Source organism: Grammomys surdaster, unplaced genomic scaffold (assembly GCF_004785775.1).
Source record: "Grammomys surdaster isolate TR1022 unplaced genomic scaffold, NIH_TR_1.0 338, whole genome shotgun sequence".
Lineage (NCBI taxonomy): Eukaryota > Metazoa > Chordata > Mammalia > Rodentia > Muridae > Grammomys > Grammomys surdaster.
In genome coordinates this window covers 3,720,523-3,744,637 of record NW_021604757.1, presented here as the reverse complement: position 1 = coordinate 3,744,637, position 24,115 = coordinate 3,720,523, and the positions used below count along the sequence as shown (strand labels likewise).

The window sequence follows — 24,115 nt, the reverse complement described above, 5'->3', positions numbered from 1 at the left end:
AGAAAAGACTTGGCTACCAGCGCACGGCCGATACCCAATCTAAGGAAGTCGTACAAACTGGGGGTCCTTCCGCACTATTGGCTCGACGTCCTGTCTTTTCCCTTTTTTTATTGGCTACCGATTCCTTCTCGAGTCAAAACAGCCAATCGCCTTTTCCCTGAACAAAGCCCACCCATCTTGGATGAAGCAGAATGTCCGTAATGGCACCCGGGCTCAGGCCGCATGCGCAAGTGCACCGCGCCGGTTAAAAGCGGATCTTCTCGGGAGGCGGTGCCGCGGTTCATGAATATTGATTACGCACCGGGGCGCCGTGCGCCCGCCCCTCTAGTCTGCCGTCGTTCGCTGCTCGCGCTCGGGCTCGTGATGGGGAAAAAGTCCCGGGCGGTACCCGGCCGCAGGCCTATCCTGCAGCTCTCTCCACCAGGTCCTCGGAGCAGCACCCCGGGCCGGGATCCCGACCCCGATCCGGATCCCGAGGCAGATTCGACGGCGGCGGCGGCGACTAGCCAGTCAGCCCCGGCAGCTGCGACGGCGGCGTCCTCGACGTCACCCGCGGTGCCTGCCACCGCTGCCCCAGAGGACTCGCCTTCTGAAGGTAAGGGCGCGCGAGAGGGGCCCTTCCTTTATTTGGGACGTCTGAAACTCGAGCACGGGGCTTGCGGCCTAGGCTCCCAGGTGTCTCCTCGGACTCGGTGAAGAAGAGTGACCCTGGGGGCGAGGTACACCTGGGCTGCCTGGGATCCGGGGCCCGCGGGACGGCGGCCGTGGACTCTGGGCGGCGGAAGGCCGGGCCTGGGCTCATCTGAGGCGCCATTGCGGTGCAGGGGTTTCTCCCTGGAACCTGAGCAATCCACAGAGGCTTGGGACCCCAAATGTCTTCTAGATGACCCCCTTCGATCTTAATAACGCAGAAGGTGGAGGGCAATTTCCACGTGCGAGCCTTGAGGCGGTTGAACCTGGCCTCCGCTTCTCACACTTGGTTTCGTTTTTGTTGAAATGGAGACACCACTCTTTAGAAGTGAACAAACCCTTGTTTTTTCTTATGCCAGACAAAGCATCGGTAACCCCAGATTTACGGGAAAGTGACAACCTGTGGGCTTTCCTGGAACAGTGTTTGGGTTTAGAGTAACAATTACAGGGAGTAGATGCCGGAGAAGCTATACCATATCAAGTATTAAGAAATCAAGTTAATAGGAAGTACACAATGTGTGGAAACATGAAGATGTATTTATGCATGTTAATTGTTAAGTATTGCAGGTGCCATTTTCATAGTGTTCACATTCCTACGGTCGATATAACTAAATGAATGGAAGATTCTAGATCAGCTTGTTTTTCATCCCCTTAGTTTGTATTAGTGATTCACACTAGTTTTATTAGTTGATGGGATCTAGTCCTGAAAGGTCAAGTTTTAGTTTTTCTCTCTCGTTTTTCACTGGTCCAACTGACTAACCGTATTTTCTTTTTGTGCAATTCAAATACAGATGAACAGGAAGTGGTGGTGGAGGTCCCCAGCGTTGTTCAGAATCCTCCCAAACCAGTCATGACCACCAGACCCACAGCCGTTAAGGCAACAGGTATAGATTTTTGTTGTTTTACCTTTTCCTTAAAATATCTTGTATTGAGTTAAAAGATAAAGGTGTGTACCTGGGTTGTTGGATGATTAGATGTTGCTAATTTATTATGTCTCATAAAAAGTGAAGTTTTTCTAGGATTGGGGTTGCATATCATTGGTAAGATGCAAAGCTCTGGGTTCCACTCTTGGCTTACAAAAATGAATTAACAAGAATCTTTCCTAAAGTCTTGCTGTATACAAACTTTACCATGAAAGTTTATTTATTTTTGGTTTATTTACAGCTATACCTAAAATTTGTGTGTGCCAGCCAGTGTGTTCGTGTCTGTGTTCACATACACATTCACATGCACAGACACACAAGCTTACATTCTTTTAAGGCTGCACCACATAACTTGCTTATCTATTTTCTGAGAGTGTCTCAAGTGAGCCTGAGCCTTAACTTAACCCTAGATGGGCTGCACAAAGAACTATTCTTACCCAGTCTGCCTGTCTTGCCCACTCCACTTCACCCCCAGCACTGTGCTTTCAGACAAGTGTGCTTCATCCTCTGTCGAAACATGGTTATAAGGGCTTCAAATGCAAGTCCTTAAGCATTTTACAAACCGAGTCATCTCCCTGCTGGCTTTTTGGTCCTTTTGTGTTTTTAGGAGCACCAATTAAACTTTACTTTTCGTTTGACCCTTTCATTATTTCTTTTTTCCTCCGGTGACTCATGGTCCAGGCTGTCCTAGAACCTTCTGTATAGCTAAGGTTAGCCTTTAACCATTGATAACTCCTGCCTTTGCCGCCCAAGTACTGTGATTGCAGATGTGCTCCACTACACCCAGCTCACTTAACACACTGCCTGGTAATCAAATATTGATGAAGCTGAAAATTCCTCTTAGGTATGCCTGACTCTAGTCCACTCTGCTGAAATATTTGCAGCAGTGATTGTCTTGGCAAGCCTGAATTCAGATCATCACTCTGACTTTTACTCTGAGACTTCAGGATAGTTATTGGGCTGAAACTTATTCTATAAATGGATCTACTATAGTCCTGAGTTGCTTGGGGATTAAATTTTATATATTTGAAATTATGTAGAGAGGGAGGAAAGAGAAAATTTTGACATTGGAAAAGCAAGAATTTTTCTGCATTTTATTTTTTTTCTGCATTTTATATGTATTGAAGATTAAAGTTTTTTTAAGACTTATTTTCTGTTTAAGACTCATTCTCTATTTTTTTAAATATTCTTCTGAATCACAATGTTGTGGTTTTTTGGTTTTTAAGATTTATTTATTATGTATACAGTGTTCTGCCTCCATGCCAGGGGAGGACACCAAATCTCATTAGAGATAGTTATGAACCATCATGTGGTTGCTGGGAATTGAACTCAGGGCCTCTGGAAGAGCAGCCAGTGCTCTTAACCACTGAGCTCTCTCCAGCCCCAGTGATTTTTATTTTTATTTATAGGTCTGTGTTTTTCTGAGTGTGTGTTGTGTGTGGAAGCCTGAGGAGGTCGAAAGAGGACGTTAGAGCCCTGAAGCTGGAGGTACAGGTGGCTGACCTCCCCAGAAATAGAGTGATTTTACTCTTAGTCTAAAATACTTGTAATTTTAGTCATTTTATTCTTGGTGTAAAATGTTTGTTTTGAGAGAGACTTTTCACTTGCTCACCCTAGCTGGCCTCAAGCAGGGCTCTTCCTGTCTTTGCCTTCCAAGTGCTAGGATTTAAGGCCACAATGTCCAGTCCAGTTATATTTGCCTTAGTGCGTTCATGGAACTTTCCATTTGAGGAATAATCATTACTTACTCTTTGTTTTTACTTAGAAAATGTGTTTCAGCTGCTGTATTTTGATTGGCTTAGGTGTGTGAGTTGTTTTAATTTTTGAGACAGGGCTACCATTTGTAGTTTAGTCTGTCCTAGAAGTCACTAGTAGTCCTTCCTTGACCATACAGTAGAGTCCTGCTTTAGCCTTCTAAGTGCTGGAATTGAAGCCATGTTCAATACCTAGATTGAATAAATATTTAATGAACAAATTCTGTTCTTTTGAGAGAATGCAGTTCAGTGATCCATGGTATATTTTGGGGGAAGATATCAAGTATATGTAATTTTACTACTTTGAAGGATTTGGTGGGGATAGAAACAGTCAGCATCTTAGTGTTTTATTGCTGTGGCGGTCACCATGACCAAGGCAGCTCTTACTAAGGAAACCATTTAATTGGGGGCTGGCTTATAGTTTCAGAGGTTCATTATGGCAGGAAACATGGCAGCACACAGGCACACACAGTGTTGGAAGAAGAGCTGAAAGTTCTACATGATGATCTAAAGGAGCCAGGAGAAGACTTACTTTTCACAGGCATCTAGGAAGAGGCTTTGCATCACACTGGCCAGATTTGAGCATATGTATGAGACCTCAAAGCCCTGCCTCAACAGTGACACACTTCTTCTACAAGGCCACACCTCCTATCAGTGCCTCTTCCCATGGGCCGAGCATATTCAAACTGCCACAAACAGGGCTATATTATGTAGTTCTGGCTGGCCTGGAACTTGCTATGTAGTCCAGGCTGACTTTGAATCAAGTGCTAGGATTAAAGACAAGTGCCACCCACCAGGCCTGACTACTGGAAGGATATTATATCATTTTATATCTGTGGTAGTTATGGCATTCTTTGTAGTTTTGGTATATTATTTATTTTTTGAGAATTTCATACATGAATACATTGTATTTCTGTTATTTACATACCTCCTTCCCCCTTTTTGTGTATTGTCTTGTTTTTGAGGCAGGGTCTCACTGTACAGCCTTGGCTGTTCAAGAACTTAGGTAGACCAGGCTGTCCTTGAGCTCAGTGTTCCTGGGATTAAAGGCATGGGTCATCCTGCCAGGGTTTTATGATCATCTTGCCTTAATGGCCTTAGTACTGAGAATATATGCTTGTGCCACCATGCTCAGCGTTGTTGTGTACGTGCGTGCATGCATCTGTGTGTGTGTGTGTGTGTTTATGATTGAATCTAGGATCTTCCGTACACTAAGTACATACATATTTTTCAACTATTAATCTTATTAATCCTAATTTAGTGTTTATTCTGACTTTGGAATTAAGTTCTAATTTGTAGACAAACAAAATGTTAACTCTTTGATTACAGAACCATGTGTTGGGTGGTTAAAAACATTGGCTATTGGCTGTTCTTTGAAATAATTTGGGTTTGATTTCCAGTACCCACATAGTAGCTCACAACTGTCTGAGACTCCAGTTTTTCAGGTGATCTAATGCCCTCTCTGACTCTGAGGCACCAGGCATGCATGTAATGTAGCTGAAATATCGGTGCATATAATAAAACAACTTTTAAAAAAATAGGAACCATGTGTTTTGCATAGTCGTGGCATGAGAACCAGAGTTGGGATATTGTGTAAATTGGGTTGGTGTGATAACCTGCATATATGCATACCACACCTAATAAATTAAAAGGAACTGGACAGTGGGGGCCCACGGCTTTAATCCCAGCACTTGGGAGGCAGAGGCAGGCGGATTTCTGAGTTTGAGGCTACCCTGGTCTACAGAGTGAGTTCCAGGACAGCCAGGGCTATACAGAGAAACTCTGTCTCAATAAATAAATAAATAAATAAATAAATAAGTATTTTTTAAAAAGCTGTGGTCTTTCTTTTCTCTAGCCCCAGTGTATTTGTTTAAACACTTCCCCCAGTCCGTTGGTGTTACAATTGTCTCGCTTTGTTTCTAGGAGGGCTGTGCTTACTTGGTGCTTATGCTGACAGTGACGATGACGAGAGTGATGTGTCTGAAAAAACAGCCCAATCCAAAGAGGCAAATGGAAACCAGGCCACTGACATCGACAGCACACTCGCCAACTTCTTAGCGGTTAGTGATGCTTTTGTGTGTGTTTGTTTTGAAATAGTATTTTTGTAGCTCTGGCTAACCTGGAGGTATTAGTTACCCCAGTACCTTGCCACACACATCCAGGGATTACAACATTACCAAGCTGGTCTTGAACTTAGTCTGTCTTCTGCTTCTGCCTCCCAAAGGCTAAGATTTCAGGTGTAAGCACCACACCCAGTTACTTATTGTTATTTTCATTCCATAGGAGATAGATGCCATAACAGCACCTCAGCCTGCAGCTCCTGTGGTAGCTTCTGCTCCACCTCCAACTCCACCTCGACCAGAACCAAAAGAAGCAGCAACACCTGCCCTTTCTTCTACCGCATCAAATGGAACAGACACTTCCCAGACACCAGGGTGGCATTATGACACTCAGTGTTCATTGGCAGGAGGTAAATAAGTATGGCCTCTATTTGAAGAAAACTTTTAACTAATCCTCACTGGGTTCCTAAGAGCTGGCCTTCCTAAAGGTGAAGCCAGATGCTTTAGCTCTAAGACCCAGATCTGGCTTTTTAATGTAGTATCTGGAAGCTAGTCGGCAGAATGATGATCTTTTAACCAGAAGCAGATTTGAGTGTCAAGAGTGCTTTTAACTGTGAACACAAAGGGGATGAAATCTTTGTTGAAGTGTTTTTGGTTTTTTGGGGTTTTTTTGTTTTGTTTTGTTTTGTTTTGTTTTGTTTTTGGTGTGGAAGGGTTGTTCACGGGATACTTAGTAATATCTGAAGGTGTTTTTTGAGTGTTTCAGTGCAGAGGAGTTTTTCTTCAGTGGTAATGGCTAGGGGTGTTGCTAAACACTGACACAGATTGGAGAACCCTGTGTTAGATTGTCATGGTTTTATGTCTGTCTTGGGATAGAAGTTAGGACTGACTATGTAAGTCAGAGTTTATACTTAAAACGTTTTGTTTCCTTACAGTTGAAATTGAGATGGGAGATTGGCAAGAAGTCTGGGATGAGAACACAGGTTGCTATTATTATTGGAACACACAAACAAATGAAGTAACTTGGGAGTTACCCCAATACCTTGCCACACAGGTGCAGGGATTACAACATTACCAGCCCAGGTAATTCTAGACCTCAGGAAGAAATTATATGGGGGGAAAATGAAGGGAAAATAGCTGTCCTGAGTATTTACCTTTTGTTTATCTTAACACCCCACCCCCAGTTCTGTAACAGGGACTGAGGCAGCTTTTGTGGTAAATACAGACATATATACAAAGGAGAAAATGATTCCTGCTTCCAGTAATAAAAGTGTACCGGTCATCGCTAAACGAGAAGTTAAAAAGGTTAGTATTATAACTTACTGCCGTTGATTATTTTCCAGTCTGAGAAGCTAGATATAATAGTATTTCACAGCACATGTGTTGTTAGTTTTACCTACTCTGTTTCTGTGTCAGCATTTATACAAGTTACCAACCGTTTCAGTGATTCAGTTTCCCCATTAGTTTCTGCTTGATCAGCATTTTTTAAGCTTTGGACTTTGCATAGTAAATATCCTGTATATCAGATACTTACATTATGATTTATAACAGTAGCAAAATTGCAGATACAAAGTAGCAACAAAATAATAGTTGGGGGTCACCACAACATGAGGAAGTGTATTAAAGGGTTACACCATTAGGAAGCTTGAGAACAACTAGTGGATGGTTGTAAGCTCCTGATTTGATGATGTTATCTTTGCTCTTAATCAGGCTACTCCAGTTGTCTGTGCTGTATGTTGTAGACCTATGTTTGAAAGTGTTTTATTATCTATCTGATGCTTCTGTTCTTCATTTGCTATTTTTTTATGACTTATTTTTTATTTTTACTTTTATGTGCATTGGTGTTTTCCCTGCATGTCTGTCTGTGTAAGGGTGTTGGGTCTCCTCTGGAAATGAAGTTACAAACAGCTGGGAGCTGCCAGTGCTCTTAACCACTGAGCTATCTTTCCAGCCCCTATTTGCTATTCATTTACTTGCTTATTATGGAGTTAAACGTGGCCATCGTAGATCATTCAACAGAATGTATAGAACATAGCTAAGATTACAAGGTATCAGACTCCCATTCTTACTTGAGTCAGAAGTAATTATCTTGCTTTGGATTTCCTTTTAAGAACCACCCATAGCCCCCCAGGACAAGATATATCTAAAATAAAAGGACAACTATCTTAAATCAGGTGCAGTAGCATACACCTGCAATCTCAGTATGCAGGTGCTAGAGGCAAGAAGATCTCAAGTATATAGACAAGCCTGAATTACATAGCAAGACAAGTGTGTGTGCTGATGGGATGCCCTTTTTTTAACAATTAAAACTGGAAAAAGAACTGAGCAAGTGGTTAAGAACTCACGCTACTCTTCTAGATAATCAGCACCCACCTTGGGAGGCTCATAACCACCTCTACTCCTGTACTCCAGCTCGGGGGGATCAGAGTCCTCTGGCCTCTGTGGGCACCTGCGTTTACACACACACACACACACACACACACACACACACACACACACAAAACATAAAATTAAAAATAAAGTTTAAGAAAAACTATGAACTGCCTCAGATTAAGTAGCCCTTAACCAAAATATTTTGGATTTGGGGTTTTAGATTTTGGAGTAATAGCATGTATATAAACTTCTTGTGGATAGGCCCAAAGTCTGAACACAATTCATTTGTAGTTCATATATACATGACCTAAAGGTCATTTCATGTATTGTTTTGTTTTGTTTTTATATTTATTTGTTGGGGCTTGTCATGGTTGCCAGAGTGAAAGTCAAACAGAGGAAGACTTGTGATGTCTGATAACATATTAGTTTTTCTGCCATGTAAGCTCTGGTCAGACTCCGTCATCAGACTTTTCTCCATTTTTGAGGCAGGGTCTCACTTTGTAGTCTTGATCACACCCAGCTTGTCAGACTTTTTGGCAGTGCATTTTTCCACTGACACCTCTCACAGGCCTTCATATAAGATTTTATTTAAACTTCCTTCCTTCATTAGTTCATTCATTTATGTATTGGAGACATACATTTATTTATAGATTGATTTATTGATTTATTTATTTGAGATAAGATCTCACTATGTAGACCAGAGTAGGGTCCCCCATTCTGCCTCTGCTTCACAGTGCTAAGATTAAAGAGAATACACTACTATATTTCACCTGACCTACATATTTTGTTTTGTTTTGTTTTGTTATTTATTTTTTTTTTTTCGAGACAAGGTTTCTCTGTGTAGTCCTGGCTGTCCTAGAACTCACTCTGTAGACCAGGCTGGCCTTGAACTCAGAAATCTGCCTGCCTCTGCCTCCCAAGTGCTGGGATTAAAGGCGTGTGCCACCACTGCCCGGCCTGACCTACATTTTTACTTTTTTACCTACATTTTTTACAGTATCCTATCACTCAAAAAGTTGTTTTGGTATAATTTTTTTATTTCTGAATAGAGCTATTCAACCCATACTAGTGAAAGGTAAGCATTTCTTTAATCTCTCCATTAAGAAAAGTAAATAGCATTTTTTTCAGACAATTATGAATTGTGTATTGAATTACAACTTAATCTTGATTTTCAGAGTGAATATACCACCCATCTCTACCCTAAATGCCCCAGCACTTAGGCTCCTACTAGGCATGTTATGCAGTAGCTGTATTACTAATTGTGTCCTTAATCTCCAAAGTACAAACTTCAAAGACATCCTTTGCTCTATGCCAAATTTGAGACCAGACCAGCTTGGGTTACATGAGACCACCCCTCCCCTCCATTTTTTGTGATCTTTACATTTCTAGAAAGCTTAAGTATTCCATTAGATGAAATTTCAAACATACACACAAACACACACACACACACGTATATATGCATATATGTGTGTCAAAATCATTGATATATATGTGTGTGTGTGTGTGTGTGTGTGTGTGTGTGTACATGGGGTTTTTTGTTTGTTTTATGAGATGTTTCTCTGTGTAGCCCTGATTGTCCTAGAACTCACTTTCTAGCTTAGACCAGGCTAGCCTCAAATTCAAAAGAGATCTACCTGTCTCTGCCTCCCACATACTGGGAACAAAGACGTGTGCCACCACTACCTACCAATTTAAATATATTAATTAAACATTTTTGTTTCATTTTGTTTTTGAGATTGTATCATATAGCCCAGGCTGCCCTCAAACTGCATAATGAAGGGTGAGTTCTGTAGTCTTCACTCTTCTGGCTCACAGATGGGTGACATTTAAGCTTGCACTTTCGTGGCCATCTCACATTTTATTTTCCTCTAAGTTCCCTTTGAAACATGAACTTTAAGGCTGGAGAGATGGCTCAGTGGTTAAGAGTACTGACTGTACTTCCAGAGGTCCTGAGTTCAATTCCCAGCAACCACATGGTGGTTCACAGCCATCAGTAATGAGATCTGATGCCCTCTTCTGGTGTGTCTGGAGACAGTACAGTGTACACATATAAATAAAATAAATCTTGTTAATCACTCTTATAGAAGAGGAAGATTTATCTAGTCATGTGTTGACAGAATGCTTATATCACATCTGCCTCTGCTTCCTCCTAGCTTCCCTTTTGATATCCAGAGGATAGTAGGTTGTAGTTCAAACAGTCTTCCTAAAGTAATGTTTGCTTTGTGTACATGTAAAGGGTACAGGTGTTTTGTGAGCATCCAGTAATTAAGAAATTAGTTCATACAAATAATCGAATAATCCAAGAGGGGTTTTTTGGTTTGTTGTTGTTTTGATTGATTGTTTTGAGAGAGTTGTGACTCAATGCTTTTATTCTTCATAGGAACTGAATGAAGGAATCCAAGCTCTTTCCAACAATGAGGAGGAGAGAAAAGGGGTGGCAGCTGCATTGCTCGCTCCCTTACTGCCTGAAGGGGTAAAAGAGGAGGAAGAAAGATGGAGAAGAAAAGTAATTTGTAAAGAAGCAGACCTGGTGTCAGAGGCTAAGGAAACAAGCACAGCAGCCGAGGAAGTGGGGCCGAGTATAAAGCCACCAGAAGTTATGATGGACAGCTCAGAAGATCCTGCTCAGGAGGATCTTTGCAGTGTTGTTCAATCTGGAGAAAGTGAGGAGGAGGAGGAAGAGGAGGAGCAAGACACCCTTGAGCTGGAGCTAGCTTTGGAAAGAAAGAAAGTAAGGTTTTACAGATCTTCATAGTTACCTTTACCATGACAGAATGACTGACGCATAAAGATCTTAAGGAAGAAGGATTTGCTTTAGGTGTGGCTGTGAGCTGGGCTGTACCTGGGGCTGCTACCTTGAGGATTGTGCTCATTGGAGTCAGGAAGTAAGGAGGGATGCTGTTGTTCAGCTGGCTCCTTTGTCCCCTAGCTCATGGCAGGGTGCTGCCCGTATTCAAAGTGGGTCTTCCCTAGTTAAACTTCTCTTGAAAAGCCTCTTACTAACGTAGCTAAAGGTGAGTCCTCTAGGTTATTCCAAAGCCAGTCAAGTGGAGAGTGGTGATTTAACCATCAGAGATTAAAAGAACATAGTCCCCTTTAGTCCTGTTACACTTACTAGGACTTTGCTTTTTGCTCATGTCTATACTATTTCTTTTTGAAGATTGATTGATTGATGGTTTGATTGATTGATTGATGGTTTGATTGATTGATTGATGGTTTGATGGTTGGATGGTTTTTAGAGACAGAGTTTCTCTGTATAACAGCCCTGGCTGTCCTGGCACTCACTTTGTAGTCCAGGCTGATCTCAGAGGTCTGCCTGTTCCTGTCTCCTGAATATTGGTATTAAAGGTGTATACTACCACACACACACCCAGATTGTTTTTAATTTTTTTGTGTATAAGTGTTTTGTGTACATCTATGCATGCCTAGTGCCTGCAAAGATAAGAAGAAGGGCATCAAGTTCAAGAACTGCAGTTACAGATGATTGTGAACCTACCGTGTGGGTGCTGGAAACTAAACCCACATTCTTTCCAAAAGCAACAAGTGTTCCTACCTACTGAACCTTCTCTCTAGTGATCTTCTTGCCTCAGAGGCCTCAGTACTGGGATTACAAGCATGTTCTACCACGCCCAATGTTTTACTTCTTTTTAAAAGCTTTTCTGTCATTTTCCCCTGCTTTCAGGGTATTCATCCGCTGCTGTCTTAAAAAGTCTAATATGAAGCAGAATCTTAACTCAGGTCTGTAACAATAACCTGCAGCTTTCCCTGTTTGAAGATTTGAATATGTAGGGACAGATAATTTTTTTTTCTATTATGTGTGCATGTCAGGTGTGTATGTTTGTAAATTTCTAGAAACTGCCCCTCCCATCAAAATTTATTACTGTAATTATGAACATTTATTAATTACAGAAGAATACTGAGCACAGAGAGCAATGTTGAGTTGTGAAGAAAATTGGTTAAAATGCTGCTGTTTCTCAGAAGTTCTAACTTCCAAAGACAGCCACAGTGCTTACTGCAGACGAGGGCTAATGTCTTGCTAACCTTATCATCATATTCTTTGTAGGCAGAGTTACGAGCCTTGGAAGAAGGAGATGGTAGTGTGTCAGGGTCTAGTCCACGTTCTGACATCAGCCAGCCAGCATCTCAGGACGGAATGCGTAGGATTATGTCTAAAAGAGGAAAATGGAAGATGTTTGTTCGAGCTACAAGTCCAGAATCCACCAGCCGAAGTTCTAGTAAAACTGGACGAGAGACTCCAGAAAATGGAGAAACCGGTAATTTGTGCTTCATATAAAACTTTCTCTTCTCCCCATCCCTTCGTCTTGTGCTAGGAATTGAAACAGGCAAGGAATCCCCATTACCACTGAGCACAGGAAACTTTAGAGTTGAACTATGTAGGGTAATAAGCCTTCTGTGCTTTGTTTCTTCTTACACAATAGCAGGGAGATGATATTTTATTATTTGGTGAAAATTCTGGAAATGAAACTTCAAAGCTTCGTTCATGTCTCTTGTTTTTCTACTTATGGTAGAGATGTAAGAATTTGAGGGTTTGAATCAGTTGGGTCCTGTGTTTGTTATAAAGTAGGAATTGTACTTTTTCAACAGCAGGAAATGATTGTCCTAGCCATTTTTGTTTGCTTGTTTTTTGTTGTTGTTTTGTTTTTGAGACAGGGTTTCTCTATGTAGCCCTGGCTGTCCTGGAACTCACTCTGTAGACCAGGCTGGCCTCGAACTCAGAAATCCGCCTGCCTCTTCCTCCCAAGTGCTGGGATTAAAGGCATGCGCCACTACTGCCCGGCCCAACCATTTCTTTGATTCCTTCTTTTTCTTTCTTTTTAAAAATTATTTGTGTGTGTATGATCTGTGTGGGGGGCAGGGGTTACACATGCATCATGGTACAAATCATGATCAGAGGACAACTTTGAGGAGTTGGTTCTCTCCTACCTTTCCATGGTTCTAAGGATGCAGAGTCTCAGGTCACCAGGTTTGGACAGTAAGCTCTGTTACCCACTGAACCATCTAACTACTGGCGGCAAAATTGTTCTGACTTGTGTGGGAGACATGACTTATCCTTTGCTTACTGCTTCCAGATGAACATAAAAGGTCTATCTCTAGCAAGCTCAATCTACCTCTTGGTTCTACTCTCTGTGAAAATTACCCTCTTGTGGAGCAATATTCACACATGGCTTTTAATCTCCATACTCAGGAGACAGGAATAGGCAGATCTCTGTGAGTTCGAGGACAGTCTGGTCTATAAAGCAAATTCCAAGACAGCCAAGGCTACACAGAGAAATCCTGTCTAAAACAAACAGACAGATAAAATATTAACCTCTTTATTATGGGTAGGTACACAGACAACTTGATTCTGTCTGGACCCAAGTTGTCTTCATTCTGAGTATGGTAGAAGAGGCCGTATTTCAATTTCCCAGTTATCAGGGAACTCTGAAAAAAACCTAATATTTTTATTTGCATTTGACCCTAATTTTGTAATGTAAAATTAGGAGTAAGATTTGAACACAAAGCCTTTCTTTAATATTCTTAGCAGTAGATACTTAGTGCGGTTCTGGCTAACACCAAACAATACAAGCAATAAATGAATGCACACATTCTTATTTGTAGAGCCACTCCTCCTCCTTTCCCAGCCAATAATATAGTCAGTGCATGGTGCCACACCTGTAATTCCAGCACTCGGGAGACCTCAAGTAGAAAGATTACAAACTCTAGAGTAGCCTGGGATACATGATGAATTCCAGACTAGCCTGCAAATTAGAGCAAAACCCTGTCTCAAAAAGTAAATAAATGAGTAGGGCTGGAAAGATGCTTGGATGGTTAAGAGCACTTGTTGCTCTTGCAGGAGACCCAGCCTCCCAGCCATCTGTTACTCCAGTTGCAAGAGATCTGAAGCTGTCTTCTGGCCTCTAGCCACTAGGAATGAACATGGTACATACACATGAAGGTGAACCACTCATAAACATAAAATAATAGAGCAAATAGAAATAAATAAAGTAAAAAGTAAATAAGTAGGGCACAGTGAGGTGGCACAGCAGGTCAGAGCACTTGCCACTATGTAGGACAGTCTGCGTTTGAGTCCCAGGACCCACCCAAGTAGTGGTTGAGTGGATTAGTGGAAGGAAAGAAGAAAGAAGGTAGGTCAGTCCTAAACATTGTCCTCTGACCTCCACAAATGGACCATGGCATACGTGAATCTGTACTGCCATACCCCACACCTGCACAGTAAATAAGTAGGGTGTTTGTTTGATTGGTTTTGTGTAGCCCTGGCTGTCCTGGAACTCACTCTGTAGACCAGGCTGGCCTCGAACTCAGAAATCCGCCTGCCTCTGCCTCCCAAGTGCTGGGATTAAAGTCGTGCACTACCAACGCCCGGCTAGTTTGGTTTTCAAGATAGGGTTTCTCTGTGTAGCTTTAGCTGTCCTGGAACTTGCTCTATAGACCAGGCTGGTCTCTAATTCAGAACTCAGAGATCTACCTGCCTTTGCCTCCCAAGTACTGGGGATTAAAGGTGTGTGCCACCACCACTAGCCAACTTGTGTATTTTTATTATAGAATTTTATGCAGTGATGCAAAAAATGAATGAAAATCATAATTCTATGTACTGACATTAATTTTTAATGCAGTAGTATTGAACAAAGCAACAAAAAATGATTTGGAGAAATATACAGGTGCTGATCTGAATATGTAAGCTTGAAAATGGGCAGCACTTGTGTTTAACAGGCTGTCCTGACGAAACTAAACAATGACACTGTCAAAATAGAGGTCGTCTGTGGTTAAGTAGGAAGGTTGGTGACAGGTACAGAGATCCAGATGAAGCTGCATTCTCAGGTTCTAGTTCCTTTATTCTTTCTGTTCACATTGTTGTTGACATTGTTTCAAGGTATTCAACGATGCATGGTACTCTAATAAACTTGCACATTGTAATGTTGCCTCAGGTAGATTCTTAGTTATTCATACCTTGGCCATGTGTGCCTACATGCTTGCATGCATGTATGGCATCTCAATTTTTCTTGAAAAACAAATTTTTATCCATGGTTTTAGTATACAAATTTGACTTATCTTTATACAGAATATAAAGATTTTCTTTCTTAATTTTCTATGTGAAAGCAGTTATAGGCCAAAAGGAAGATAGAACATCCTGCACATAAATAAGGACCAAGTACCGAACGTCACAAGTTAAAGTGGAGAAGAGAAATACTCTAGTCATTCAGATTCAAGAAGCAAGCATGACACAGGATCTGTAAATAATACCAAGTCAACAGCTTTAATTGGGACACCTCAGGTTTTGCAGGGCAGCTTCTGAGACTATAATGTACATATGGACACAGCACGGAAGAGCTAATTAGAAGCTGGAATAAAAGTTTTCACTAAATCAAATTAGTGAAATATTTTTCATATTGTCAAATGCTAGAACAAAACAAAGTGAATGTGAGTGTTGGTATAGCCAAGGCATATTATAGCAGTGTCTATCTGCATGTGCTGAGTTAATTACAGCTTTTTAATTGATGCAGATGAATTATTAATGGTCTTGTCTTCTCACCGAATTCAGGCATGTTTTATTTTAGATGGGGTATGGCTTTTATCTATTTAATTCTATAAAGACATGCTAAGAGAATGTTCATTCTGTGCCAGATTATGACCAGTGACATTGTTCATATAAACTGTTCAAATCCTTGCTTGCTTGCTTTCCTTGATGATGTTGCCGTCAAGTCTTCATCTGTGAAAGGAAGCTGCTGCAAAAATGCTTTCCCAGGGACTGGGAAAGCTGCAACCTTACTCTCTTTCTAATTAACTTCTAAAGCACTTGTTCTTCTAACCGTAAATTACTTCAGCTGGAGTATAGGAAGATTTGTCTTGGTGAAGTGGCCCAGCCAATCCCATGGTCTATGGGTTGCTCAGACTAAGGAAGTTGCTGAGTGGTCTATAGGCATCATTCAGGTGTTCACTAGAGTCGTCACCATTTCACTGTCATTTGTCACTGGGGCCACTTGGGCTCTTTCCACCCTATCTGCCTTCTACCCAAGGCCACAGCAACCTTACACTTGTAAAACTTGATAAATCTTGCTGAATTGCCCTACAAAACCTTGCAGTCAGAATTATAGTAATACTCAAAATTGATGTTATACCTGCTACTAGATAGATCTCTAGAATATAATTGTTATAAGTCAATAAATCAGGCTAATAGATTTTGTTTCAGATCATTTAAAAAGTAGAAAAAATAGGGACTGGTGAGATGGATTCAAGGGTAAAGATGCTTACTGCCCAACAGTGCAGTCATGACCTGAGCATAAAGACTGTGTAAATCTCTGTTACTCTTAAAAGTAGAAGGAGAGAACTGACTTCACAAAGTTGTTCTCTGATTTTCACACATGCACAGTAGCATGTGGACATGTAACACACACACGTTAATAGAAATGATATTTTTCTAATTAAAATTTAGAAAGCCTGAGAGTAGGTATTGCTGTCCACATCTATAATTCTGACACACTACAGAAGCAGGAAGAGCATAGGTTTCAGGCTAGTGGACAAAGGGAAATCCTACTATAATTTTTATTTTGTTTTATCTTGGGGTTTGTAGACTTTCTTGCTGTTTTTTTTTATGTCCTGTCTGTTCTGGGATTCCATGTGTAGTTTTTGGAAATGTCAAAATGATTTTTTCCTGCCCTTACCTCTCAAGTGTTGATGTCAAAGGTGTGCTCCCATGTTAGTTGTGAAGCCCTGTGAAGGGGGAGTGAGGTAGGGGTAGGGAGAGGAGAGGGGGTCTTGGCTAGGTTACTTCAACTGGTCCAGAACCATACATTCAGGTTCAAGCATATTTCCTCTGCCCCCATCCAGGGTAGCTGGTAGCTGGTACTATAGGTGTAGGCAACAATATGAATCTTGATGACTGTAGATTTTAGCCACTTCAGGAAGGCAAATGAGTTGGATGGGGTTGGGGTTGGGAGTGTTTGTTTTTGTTTTTATTTTTTCTGAGATGAGGTCTTGGTAGCTGTGGATTACCTGGTACTGACCTTTGTAGACTAGGCTGGCTTTGAACTCAAAAAAGAGTCACCTGTCTGTGCAAATGCTGAAGTGTGCCACCATGACTGGCTGGTGGTGAGGTTGAGCCAGGAAATTGCTCTGTAGTTCAGACTGGCCTGAAACTCGGGATCCTTATTTTTCCTAAGTGCTAGAATAACAGGCATGACACCCCCACCCCCACCTCCACCCCACCCCATGGCTGGCAGCTGATATTGGTACTCCTCTGGTTCTAAAAGCTGTCCTCCTGTTTCACCCAGTTTAGTCAAGAATTCTGTTTATTTCAAGTTTGATATTTAGCTTTTATAAGAAATTTAAAAGGTGTTATTTTGAAAGAAAAGATGGTAATAGAGAAAGGGAAAACAGAAGCCATAAGGTAAATACAGTAGTAGGACAGTGTGACTGCCTGGTCACCTTTCAGAAAGAACACCTTTGGGACTGGTGTTCTGGTGGACAAGCTGCTAGTGGACAAGCTACTAAAATTCCGACAGAGCAGGCAAGAGAGAGTACTAGTACTAATTTTCAGGCATCTCTTGCAAAGAGAATACGATGTTTGGACCGTTCAGTTGTTTTGGCTTAATTTCATGGGGTTTTTGGTTTTTGTTTTGCAGCAATTGGTGCTGAAGATTCCGAAAAAATAGAAGAAAATTCAGACAAAGAAACGGAAGTAGAAGAGTCTTCTGAGAAGATAAAAGTCCAGATGGCACCTAAAGTGGAGGAAGAGCAGGACCTGAAAGTACGGAGGAGGGTGGTACTTGACCTGGGGTGAATATGGGTTTGCTTCATCTACTGAGGCTGGCCTGAAACTCAGGATCCTCCTGCCTCCATCTCCCAAGTTCCAGGATTATAGGTTCAGTCATTAAACTATTATTAAATGCTGTTACCAAATCGTAAGCTTTAGTATTACTAAACCTAAGATTTTTCACTTTGTTAGATTAAAAGATTTCATTTAAGGTTGGAATAAGAACTTGGATGCTGAGAAATTATAAATATTTACTTTCTTTGAGATTAAGCTTTTGCTGGAAAGAATGAATCTATTAATATAGGCTTTCAGATTTATAACTACTAAAGAGAGGAAAAGATTTAATTTCTATGTGAAATACTTGTCTTTAAACAAAACATATTTGTTTCTAGTTGCATGTGTAACCACATAATGAAGTTTCCTGGTATCACAAATGATTTATAGCCAGGACTCCATCAGATACAATCAAATCTGAACTGTAACTTGAACTGTATCTGAACTGAGGCTTTTGTAAAGCAAAGCAACATTTATATATATCTGAATGCACATCCTTCATGCACGTTAAATCACTGTAGGCTGCTTATACTACCTAGTACTATGTTATGATTTGTGTGTATTATATGCATGTGTGTCATGTATATGGTTGAATGGTTCTTTTAAAACAATATCATTATGTAGCTCGGATGAGCTTAGAAGTCATTCCTCCAGCACTTAGACCACTTGAGAGGATTAATGGTTTTTGCTACCACACCTAGCTTACAGTGTATTGAGAAATATGACCAAAAATGTATATACATCTTGAGTATAGACAGATTTGTTTCCTAAAATTTTTAGTCTGGTTGGTTCAGTGTGGCTCTTCAAATGTGATTTGTTTTAAAAAAAACCGTAGCATAGTATTTTTAAAGATGTTTGATCACTAGTGAATTATGCAACCATGGAGACAGGAGTGAGAGAGGACCTTTAAGGCTTCTGCATGTGACTGGTATAAGTAAGTGACAGTGGAATAACATTCATGATGGTTTCCCTGCAGCTGTTTTGAGATAGAGTTGACACATTTACCATGTGTCACATTTAGATGTTTTGCTTTATTTATCTCTATATACATATAAAGATACTGATTATTACAAACCCTTCTAATAAATTGTTACCTCACTGATCTTTCTTTTGTATGGGAGTGTTAGAATATTTTAATCTGAACAAATTTCAGCTACATGATATGTTTTGTTTTTAAAATTTATTTTATTTACGTGAGTACACTGCTGCTGTCTTCAGACACATCAGAGGAGGGCGTCAGATCCCTTTACAGATGGTTGTGAGCCACCATGTGGTTGCTGGGAATTGAACTCAGAACTCAGTCAATGCTCTTAACCACTGAGCCATCTGCCCAGCTCCTACAATATGGTGTTGTAAACTGCACTCTCCATGCTGTGCATTAGATCCCACTGTAAACTGCACTCTCCATGCTGTGCATTAGATCCCCAGTTTTTTATAGGTGAAAGTTTCTACTCCGTATTGTTCCACCCTCTCACAACTAATTCGATATTCTATTTATGTACATGTTTTTAAAGATTAGGATCTTTGTTCAGCTGATGAAATCCATGTTGTTTGAATGCATTGTAAGTGTGAGTAAGCATTTTATTCATGATTTATGTGAAATTCATAAATTAGAAGCCTAAACATAGCTAGTTACAGTCATCTGTATATAGACAATCTGTGATAGTAAATGGAAGGCTGTACACAGTATGGAAGGAGTGCTGGAGTCTTGGGTTTTCTGTTCTAATTTTTCTTTTCTCTGTTACAGTTTCAGATTGGAGAACTGGCAAATACCCTGACAAGTAAATTTGAATTCCTAGGGATTAATAGACAGTCCATCTCCAACTTTCACATGCTGCTCTTACAGACTGAGGTAATGCAGCTGGCTTGGCTGTGTATGGCATTTTGTTGTTGTCTTATTTTTTATTTACTTGTAGCCATAGCTGGCTGGAGCTTACTACACAGAGCATCAGAAGTCCTCCTGGCTGTCTCCAGAGTGCTGAGATTAAAAACTTATTTGCATCTTATGAAAATTTTATTTTATTCATGTGTCTGTGTGTGCCATGCATGTTCTCAGATGGCTGCAGAGGCCAGAAGACAGTGCCAGGTCCCCTGACCTTTGTGAGCTACCTGACATGGGTGTGGGAGCCACACTGGGTACTGCCAAGCCAATGCTCTTGGCAGCCCTTGTTTTGTTTTAATGTCTGTGTGATGTCCCTGTATATGTGTTTGTGTATTTGCGCATGCATGTGGAGGCTCAGGCTGAATTGTTGTCCATTGCACTTCACCTTATTCACTGAGGAACTCACTGTCTCTCAGTGGAATCCAGAGCTTGCCAGTACAGCTGCTCTATCTGGCCAACTTCCCCTGGTATTCCCTGTCTCCACTCTTTGAGTGTTGTAATTACAGGGAGCCACAGTGCTGGCCTTGTTTTTATGTGGGGTCTGGGATCTTAACTCCTGTCCTAGGACTTGTGGCAAGCCCTTTTTATAATCAAGCTATCTTCATAGCCCATAAATGGTGTTTGAATGGCATTCTGTGTTAAGAGTACATTTTATAGCTAGGTAGTGGTGGTGTGCACCTTCAATCCTAACACCAAGGAGGTGGAGGCAGGTGGACATCTGAGTCTAAGGCTCACCTGATATACAGAGTGAATTGAGATGTTGGCAGAGGGTATAAATGCTAGCACTGAAGCTGCGTGACCGTCAATCGATTCCCAGAACCCATAAATGGGGAGAACCAACTCTACAGAGTTGTCCTCGCACCTCCACCCAGAGCACATCGTACACTCACACAAAAGACATGCCCACCTAAACAATAGTAATAACATCATTTTGTAGGAGAGTGGTTGGTACAAAGAGTGTCTCTATGCAGTCCTGCCAGCCCTGGAGGTTGTTGACCTCAAACTCAGAGACCCTTCTGCCTCTGCTGCGATTAAAGACATGTACCACCACTCCTGGCTTTAAATACATTTTTTTTTTAAAAAATGTGTTTTCCAATTTTAACTTTGGTTTCATATTTGAACTGTCAATCCCAGGTAGTAACATTTTATTGATGAAAGCAAATACCACCTTAATAGATATACATTTTAATTAAGATGAGATTTCTTTGCCTCTTTGGTCTGTTCTTACATTTGCACATAGTGATACAGTCTTTTTTTTTATTTTGGTTTTTGGTTTTTTGAGACAGGGTTTCTCTGTGTAGCCCTGGCTGTCCTGGAACTCACTCTGTAGACCAGGCTGGCCTCAAACTCAGAAATCCGCCTGCCTCTGACTCTGCCTCTCAAGTGCTGGGATTATAGGCATGCGCCACCACTACCCAGCTAGTGATACAATCTTAAGAGTCCCTTTTACCTCTCTTTCCTGGCCTAAGTCCTAATTAATTCTCTTGTTGATTCTAGACTCGAATTGCAGACTGGCGCGAAGGGGCTCTGAATGGAAATTACCTAAAACGAAAACTTCAGGATGCTGCAGAACAGCTAAAACAGTATGAAATAAACGCCACTCCTAAAGGCTGGTCCTGCCACTGGGACAGGTACGCACTCTTCTCCCCTTTTCACCTTTCACCTTTGACATCTCAGACATGATTTGTGATCACGACCACCTGACGCCATGACAGCCTGCCTGGAGACTGCGAGCAGCTGCAGTTCGTGGTGCTGGGCAGGCAAAGCACCTGCAAGCCGACTTTGGCCAGCCACACGTTTGGAAAAACAAAAGCAATGTTTAAAAGTGTTCCATGTAACAGATTTTTTCCCAAGATTGGACAAAGCCGGTTTTTACTCTCCAGAGTGTTGCACGGAGTAGGGCGGGCTTGGGGGTTAAGCGCATGCGAGAGCTCTGTGCGCTTTACAGGACCTCTGGAAGCAACTACTCCTGATTAACCTCGGTGACCTTAAGGAAAGCTTCGTGACTGAAGAAGTGAATGAAGAGCAAGATTACTATCCTCTGCCAGCAGGTCAGATGAAAATATTTCTTTTTATATTTGGCTTTTCTTGATTTTTTTTTTCGTTATTTGAAATCTTTGCTCTTTTATTTTTCAGCTCCCAGATCCTCTCCCTCTCTTTAGCTTTCACTGTGTTTGATATCAAGAATTTGAAATGAATTCCACCGTCCAAGAGGGGAAGAGTCACGTTTCACTTCGAAGTTCTCTTCTTTGGAAGGGAAATTAGTGTTCTAGGCAACTGAGTCCCTTCATTAATGACACTTGAAACTCGGTTTTACATTGGCAAAAAAACCAACCAAACGAAACAAATGATTTCTAAGTCATCTGTTGGAGAGGGCTAAGGGCTGTATTCACAGAGTTGCTGGCAGTGCAAATAGCTTTGAATTATCCTGGGTTCTCCATCCACAGTTGTCAAAGCTCTTTGTTGCCTTTGTGAATAGCAGTCCATAAGAAGAGGTTCGTCCCTGTGAGAGCAGACTGCTTGCTGTCCTGGGACAGGACCAAATGGAAGTGTCTCTGTAGGAGAACAGAGTTTAAAACATGTGTTTTCTTTCTTGTGATTTAGGGATCATAGACGATATTTCTATGTAAATGAACAGTCGGGCGAGTCTCAGTGGGAATTCCCAGATGGTGAGGAGGAGGAAGAAAGCCAAGCACAGGAAATGAGAGATGAGAGTCTTCCTAAGCTGACCGGGAAAGACAGAACCTGCACCGATTCAAACTCTGCAGAACCCTCTGAGAGTTCCACAGGTAAGACAGTTTATTCTGTTCTAGTTGAACAAAAGTTTTAGAGAAAAGGACATCAGTCTTTTTATTATAGGACAGTTTATAGCATAGGAGTAACATATGCTAATTGAAATCCAATTCAAACCATGAGAACACATGAGTTAGCTAAAAGGAATTAAAACAATGACCATTCAGAAAGCCAATGTATATCAGACTCTGCCATCAAAATAAAAAAATAGAATACTATGTTTTGATCTTAAAATATTTCATGTACTGAATATTAATTAGTACATGTTTTTGTGCACTCTGTTAATAAGTACAAATTTTATGTTTCAAATAAAAATAACTCACAGGGCTGGAGGGGTAGCTCAGTGGTTAAGAGCACTAGATGCTCTTTCAAAGGTCCTGAGTTCAATTCTCAACAGCCACATGGTGGCTCACAACCATCTGTAATGGGATCCAATGCCCTCTTCTAGTGTATACTCTTAAAACTTTTTTAAATGTAAAAAAAAAAAAAAAAAAGCTAATTATACTTCTATTGTGTAACTGAGAAAAACAGGAATAGCTGTGCAGAGGACTAGGTCATTGGATTTTCGAGATATGAAAAGTAAAAATAAGGATTGATTTTCATTTTATACAACTGTTGGTGTTTTGGCCTCATTTATGACTTTTCACTAGTCTTTTATTTATTACTGGTATAAATCAAGATAATAGGAAGAAAGGCTTAAAAAGTAGAATCTATTCTAGCAATCAGTGGAATTTAAGGTTGTCAGTGGTATTTTTAGACAATCTGATCAGAAATGGGTAAAACTTCCCATTTAAGATGGTCCTAGAAGAATTGGAGTAGTTTTGTGATTTTTTTTTTCCCCCGTCTATACATGCACAAGTAGAGACCAACCAGCTTTACATCTCATTCTTTTAAAGCCATGCACATTTTTTGAAAGGCTCTCTCTCTCTCACTGAGTCTGTAATTCCTTGATGAGGTTAAGTTTACTGATCTGGACTTTATCCACCTTCTGTGCTTCGAGGATTCCAAGCAGGCACACACGTGCCTCTCTCACTATGTCAGTGGTCTGGTACTTGCTATGTAGACTAGGCTGGTCTCAAACTCAGATTCATCTGCTCTGCCTCAAGTGGTGGGTAGACTATGCAGCCACATCCAGATTTTTTGTTTGTTTGTAAAACATAGTTGGTACGTATTGAACTCGGATTGTCATGCTTGCACCATATACAATGTGTGCCTGGTGCCTGGCACCTCAAAGGCCAGAAGAATGAGTCAGATTTCCTCAGAATCTACAGATGATTGTGAGGTGTGGAGTGAGTGCCATGACTCATGTGGAAAACTATCCAGGAATATTAGCTATCTCTCCAGGGTGCCTCCTCACTCACTGAAATAAAAGAATGGTGGGCTCCTTACTCTGTCTATCCTGAGACCTAATCAGCTGTTCAGAAGAGACACAATTTATAAAAGAAAATAAATTTTTTTGCCAGGTCTTATTTTTTTTCTCTCCTTTGCTTTCCTTCGTACGTCCCTCTCTTCTTTCTTTCCTGTGTTTTAGCAGTACTGGGAAGTAAACAAGATTTTCACATATTCCTACCACTGCTTAGATTATTTTTGACAAGATACCACTCTAATCCAGATTTTGGCCTTAAACATGGGATCTTCCTAGCTTGACCTCCTGTGATTATGGTGCTGCTAGGAGACTTGGGGCAAGACCATGTGTGTGTGTCTCTGTGTGTGTGTGTGTCTGTGTCTGTGTCTGTGTGTCTGTGTGTATCTGTCTCTCTCTCTCACAGAGAGAGAGAGAGAGAGAGAGAGAGAGAGAGAGAGAGAGAGAGAGA

General features: G+C 41.0%; 1 protein-coding gene across 1 annotated transcript in view; it reads left to right on the top strand.

Annotated features, from left to right (window-relative positions):
* The first annotated feature begins 348 nt into the window (after window positions 1–348).
* The window catches only part of Fnbp4 (formin binding protein 4), a 34,108-nt gene continuing 10,341 nt past the window's right edge, over window positions 349–24,115 (top strand). Inside the window, exons 1-12 of the mRNA XM_028778490.1 lie at window positions 349–595; window positions 1,482–1,574; window positions 5,291–5,427; window positions 5,651–5,837; window positions 6,363–6,510; window positions 6,612–6,732; window positions 10,181–10,531; window positions 11,864–12,074; window positions 17,442–17,566; window positions 19,374–19,478; window positions 21,006–21,139; window positions 22,113–22,297. Of these exons, the coding sequence (XP_028634323.1) occupies window positions 364–595; window positions 1,482–1,574; window positions 5,291–5,427; window positions 5,651–5,837; window positions 6,363–6,510; window positions 6,612–6,732; window positions 10,181–10,531; window positions 11,864–12,074; window positions 17,442–17,566; window positions 19,374–19,478; window positions 21,006–21,139; window positions 22,113–22,297 (2,029 nt within the window). The 5' untranslated portion in view covers window positions 349–363. The remainder of the gene's footprint in view (window positions 596–1,481; window positions 1,575–5,290; window positions 5,428–5,650; window positions 5,838–6,362; window positions 6,511–6,611; window positions 6,733–10,180; window positions 10,532–11,863; window positions 12,075–17,441; window positions 17,567–19,373; window positions 19,479–21,005; window positions 21,140–22,112; window positions 22,298–24,115) is intronic.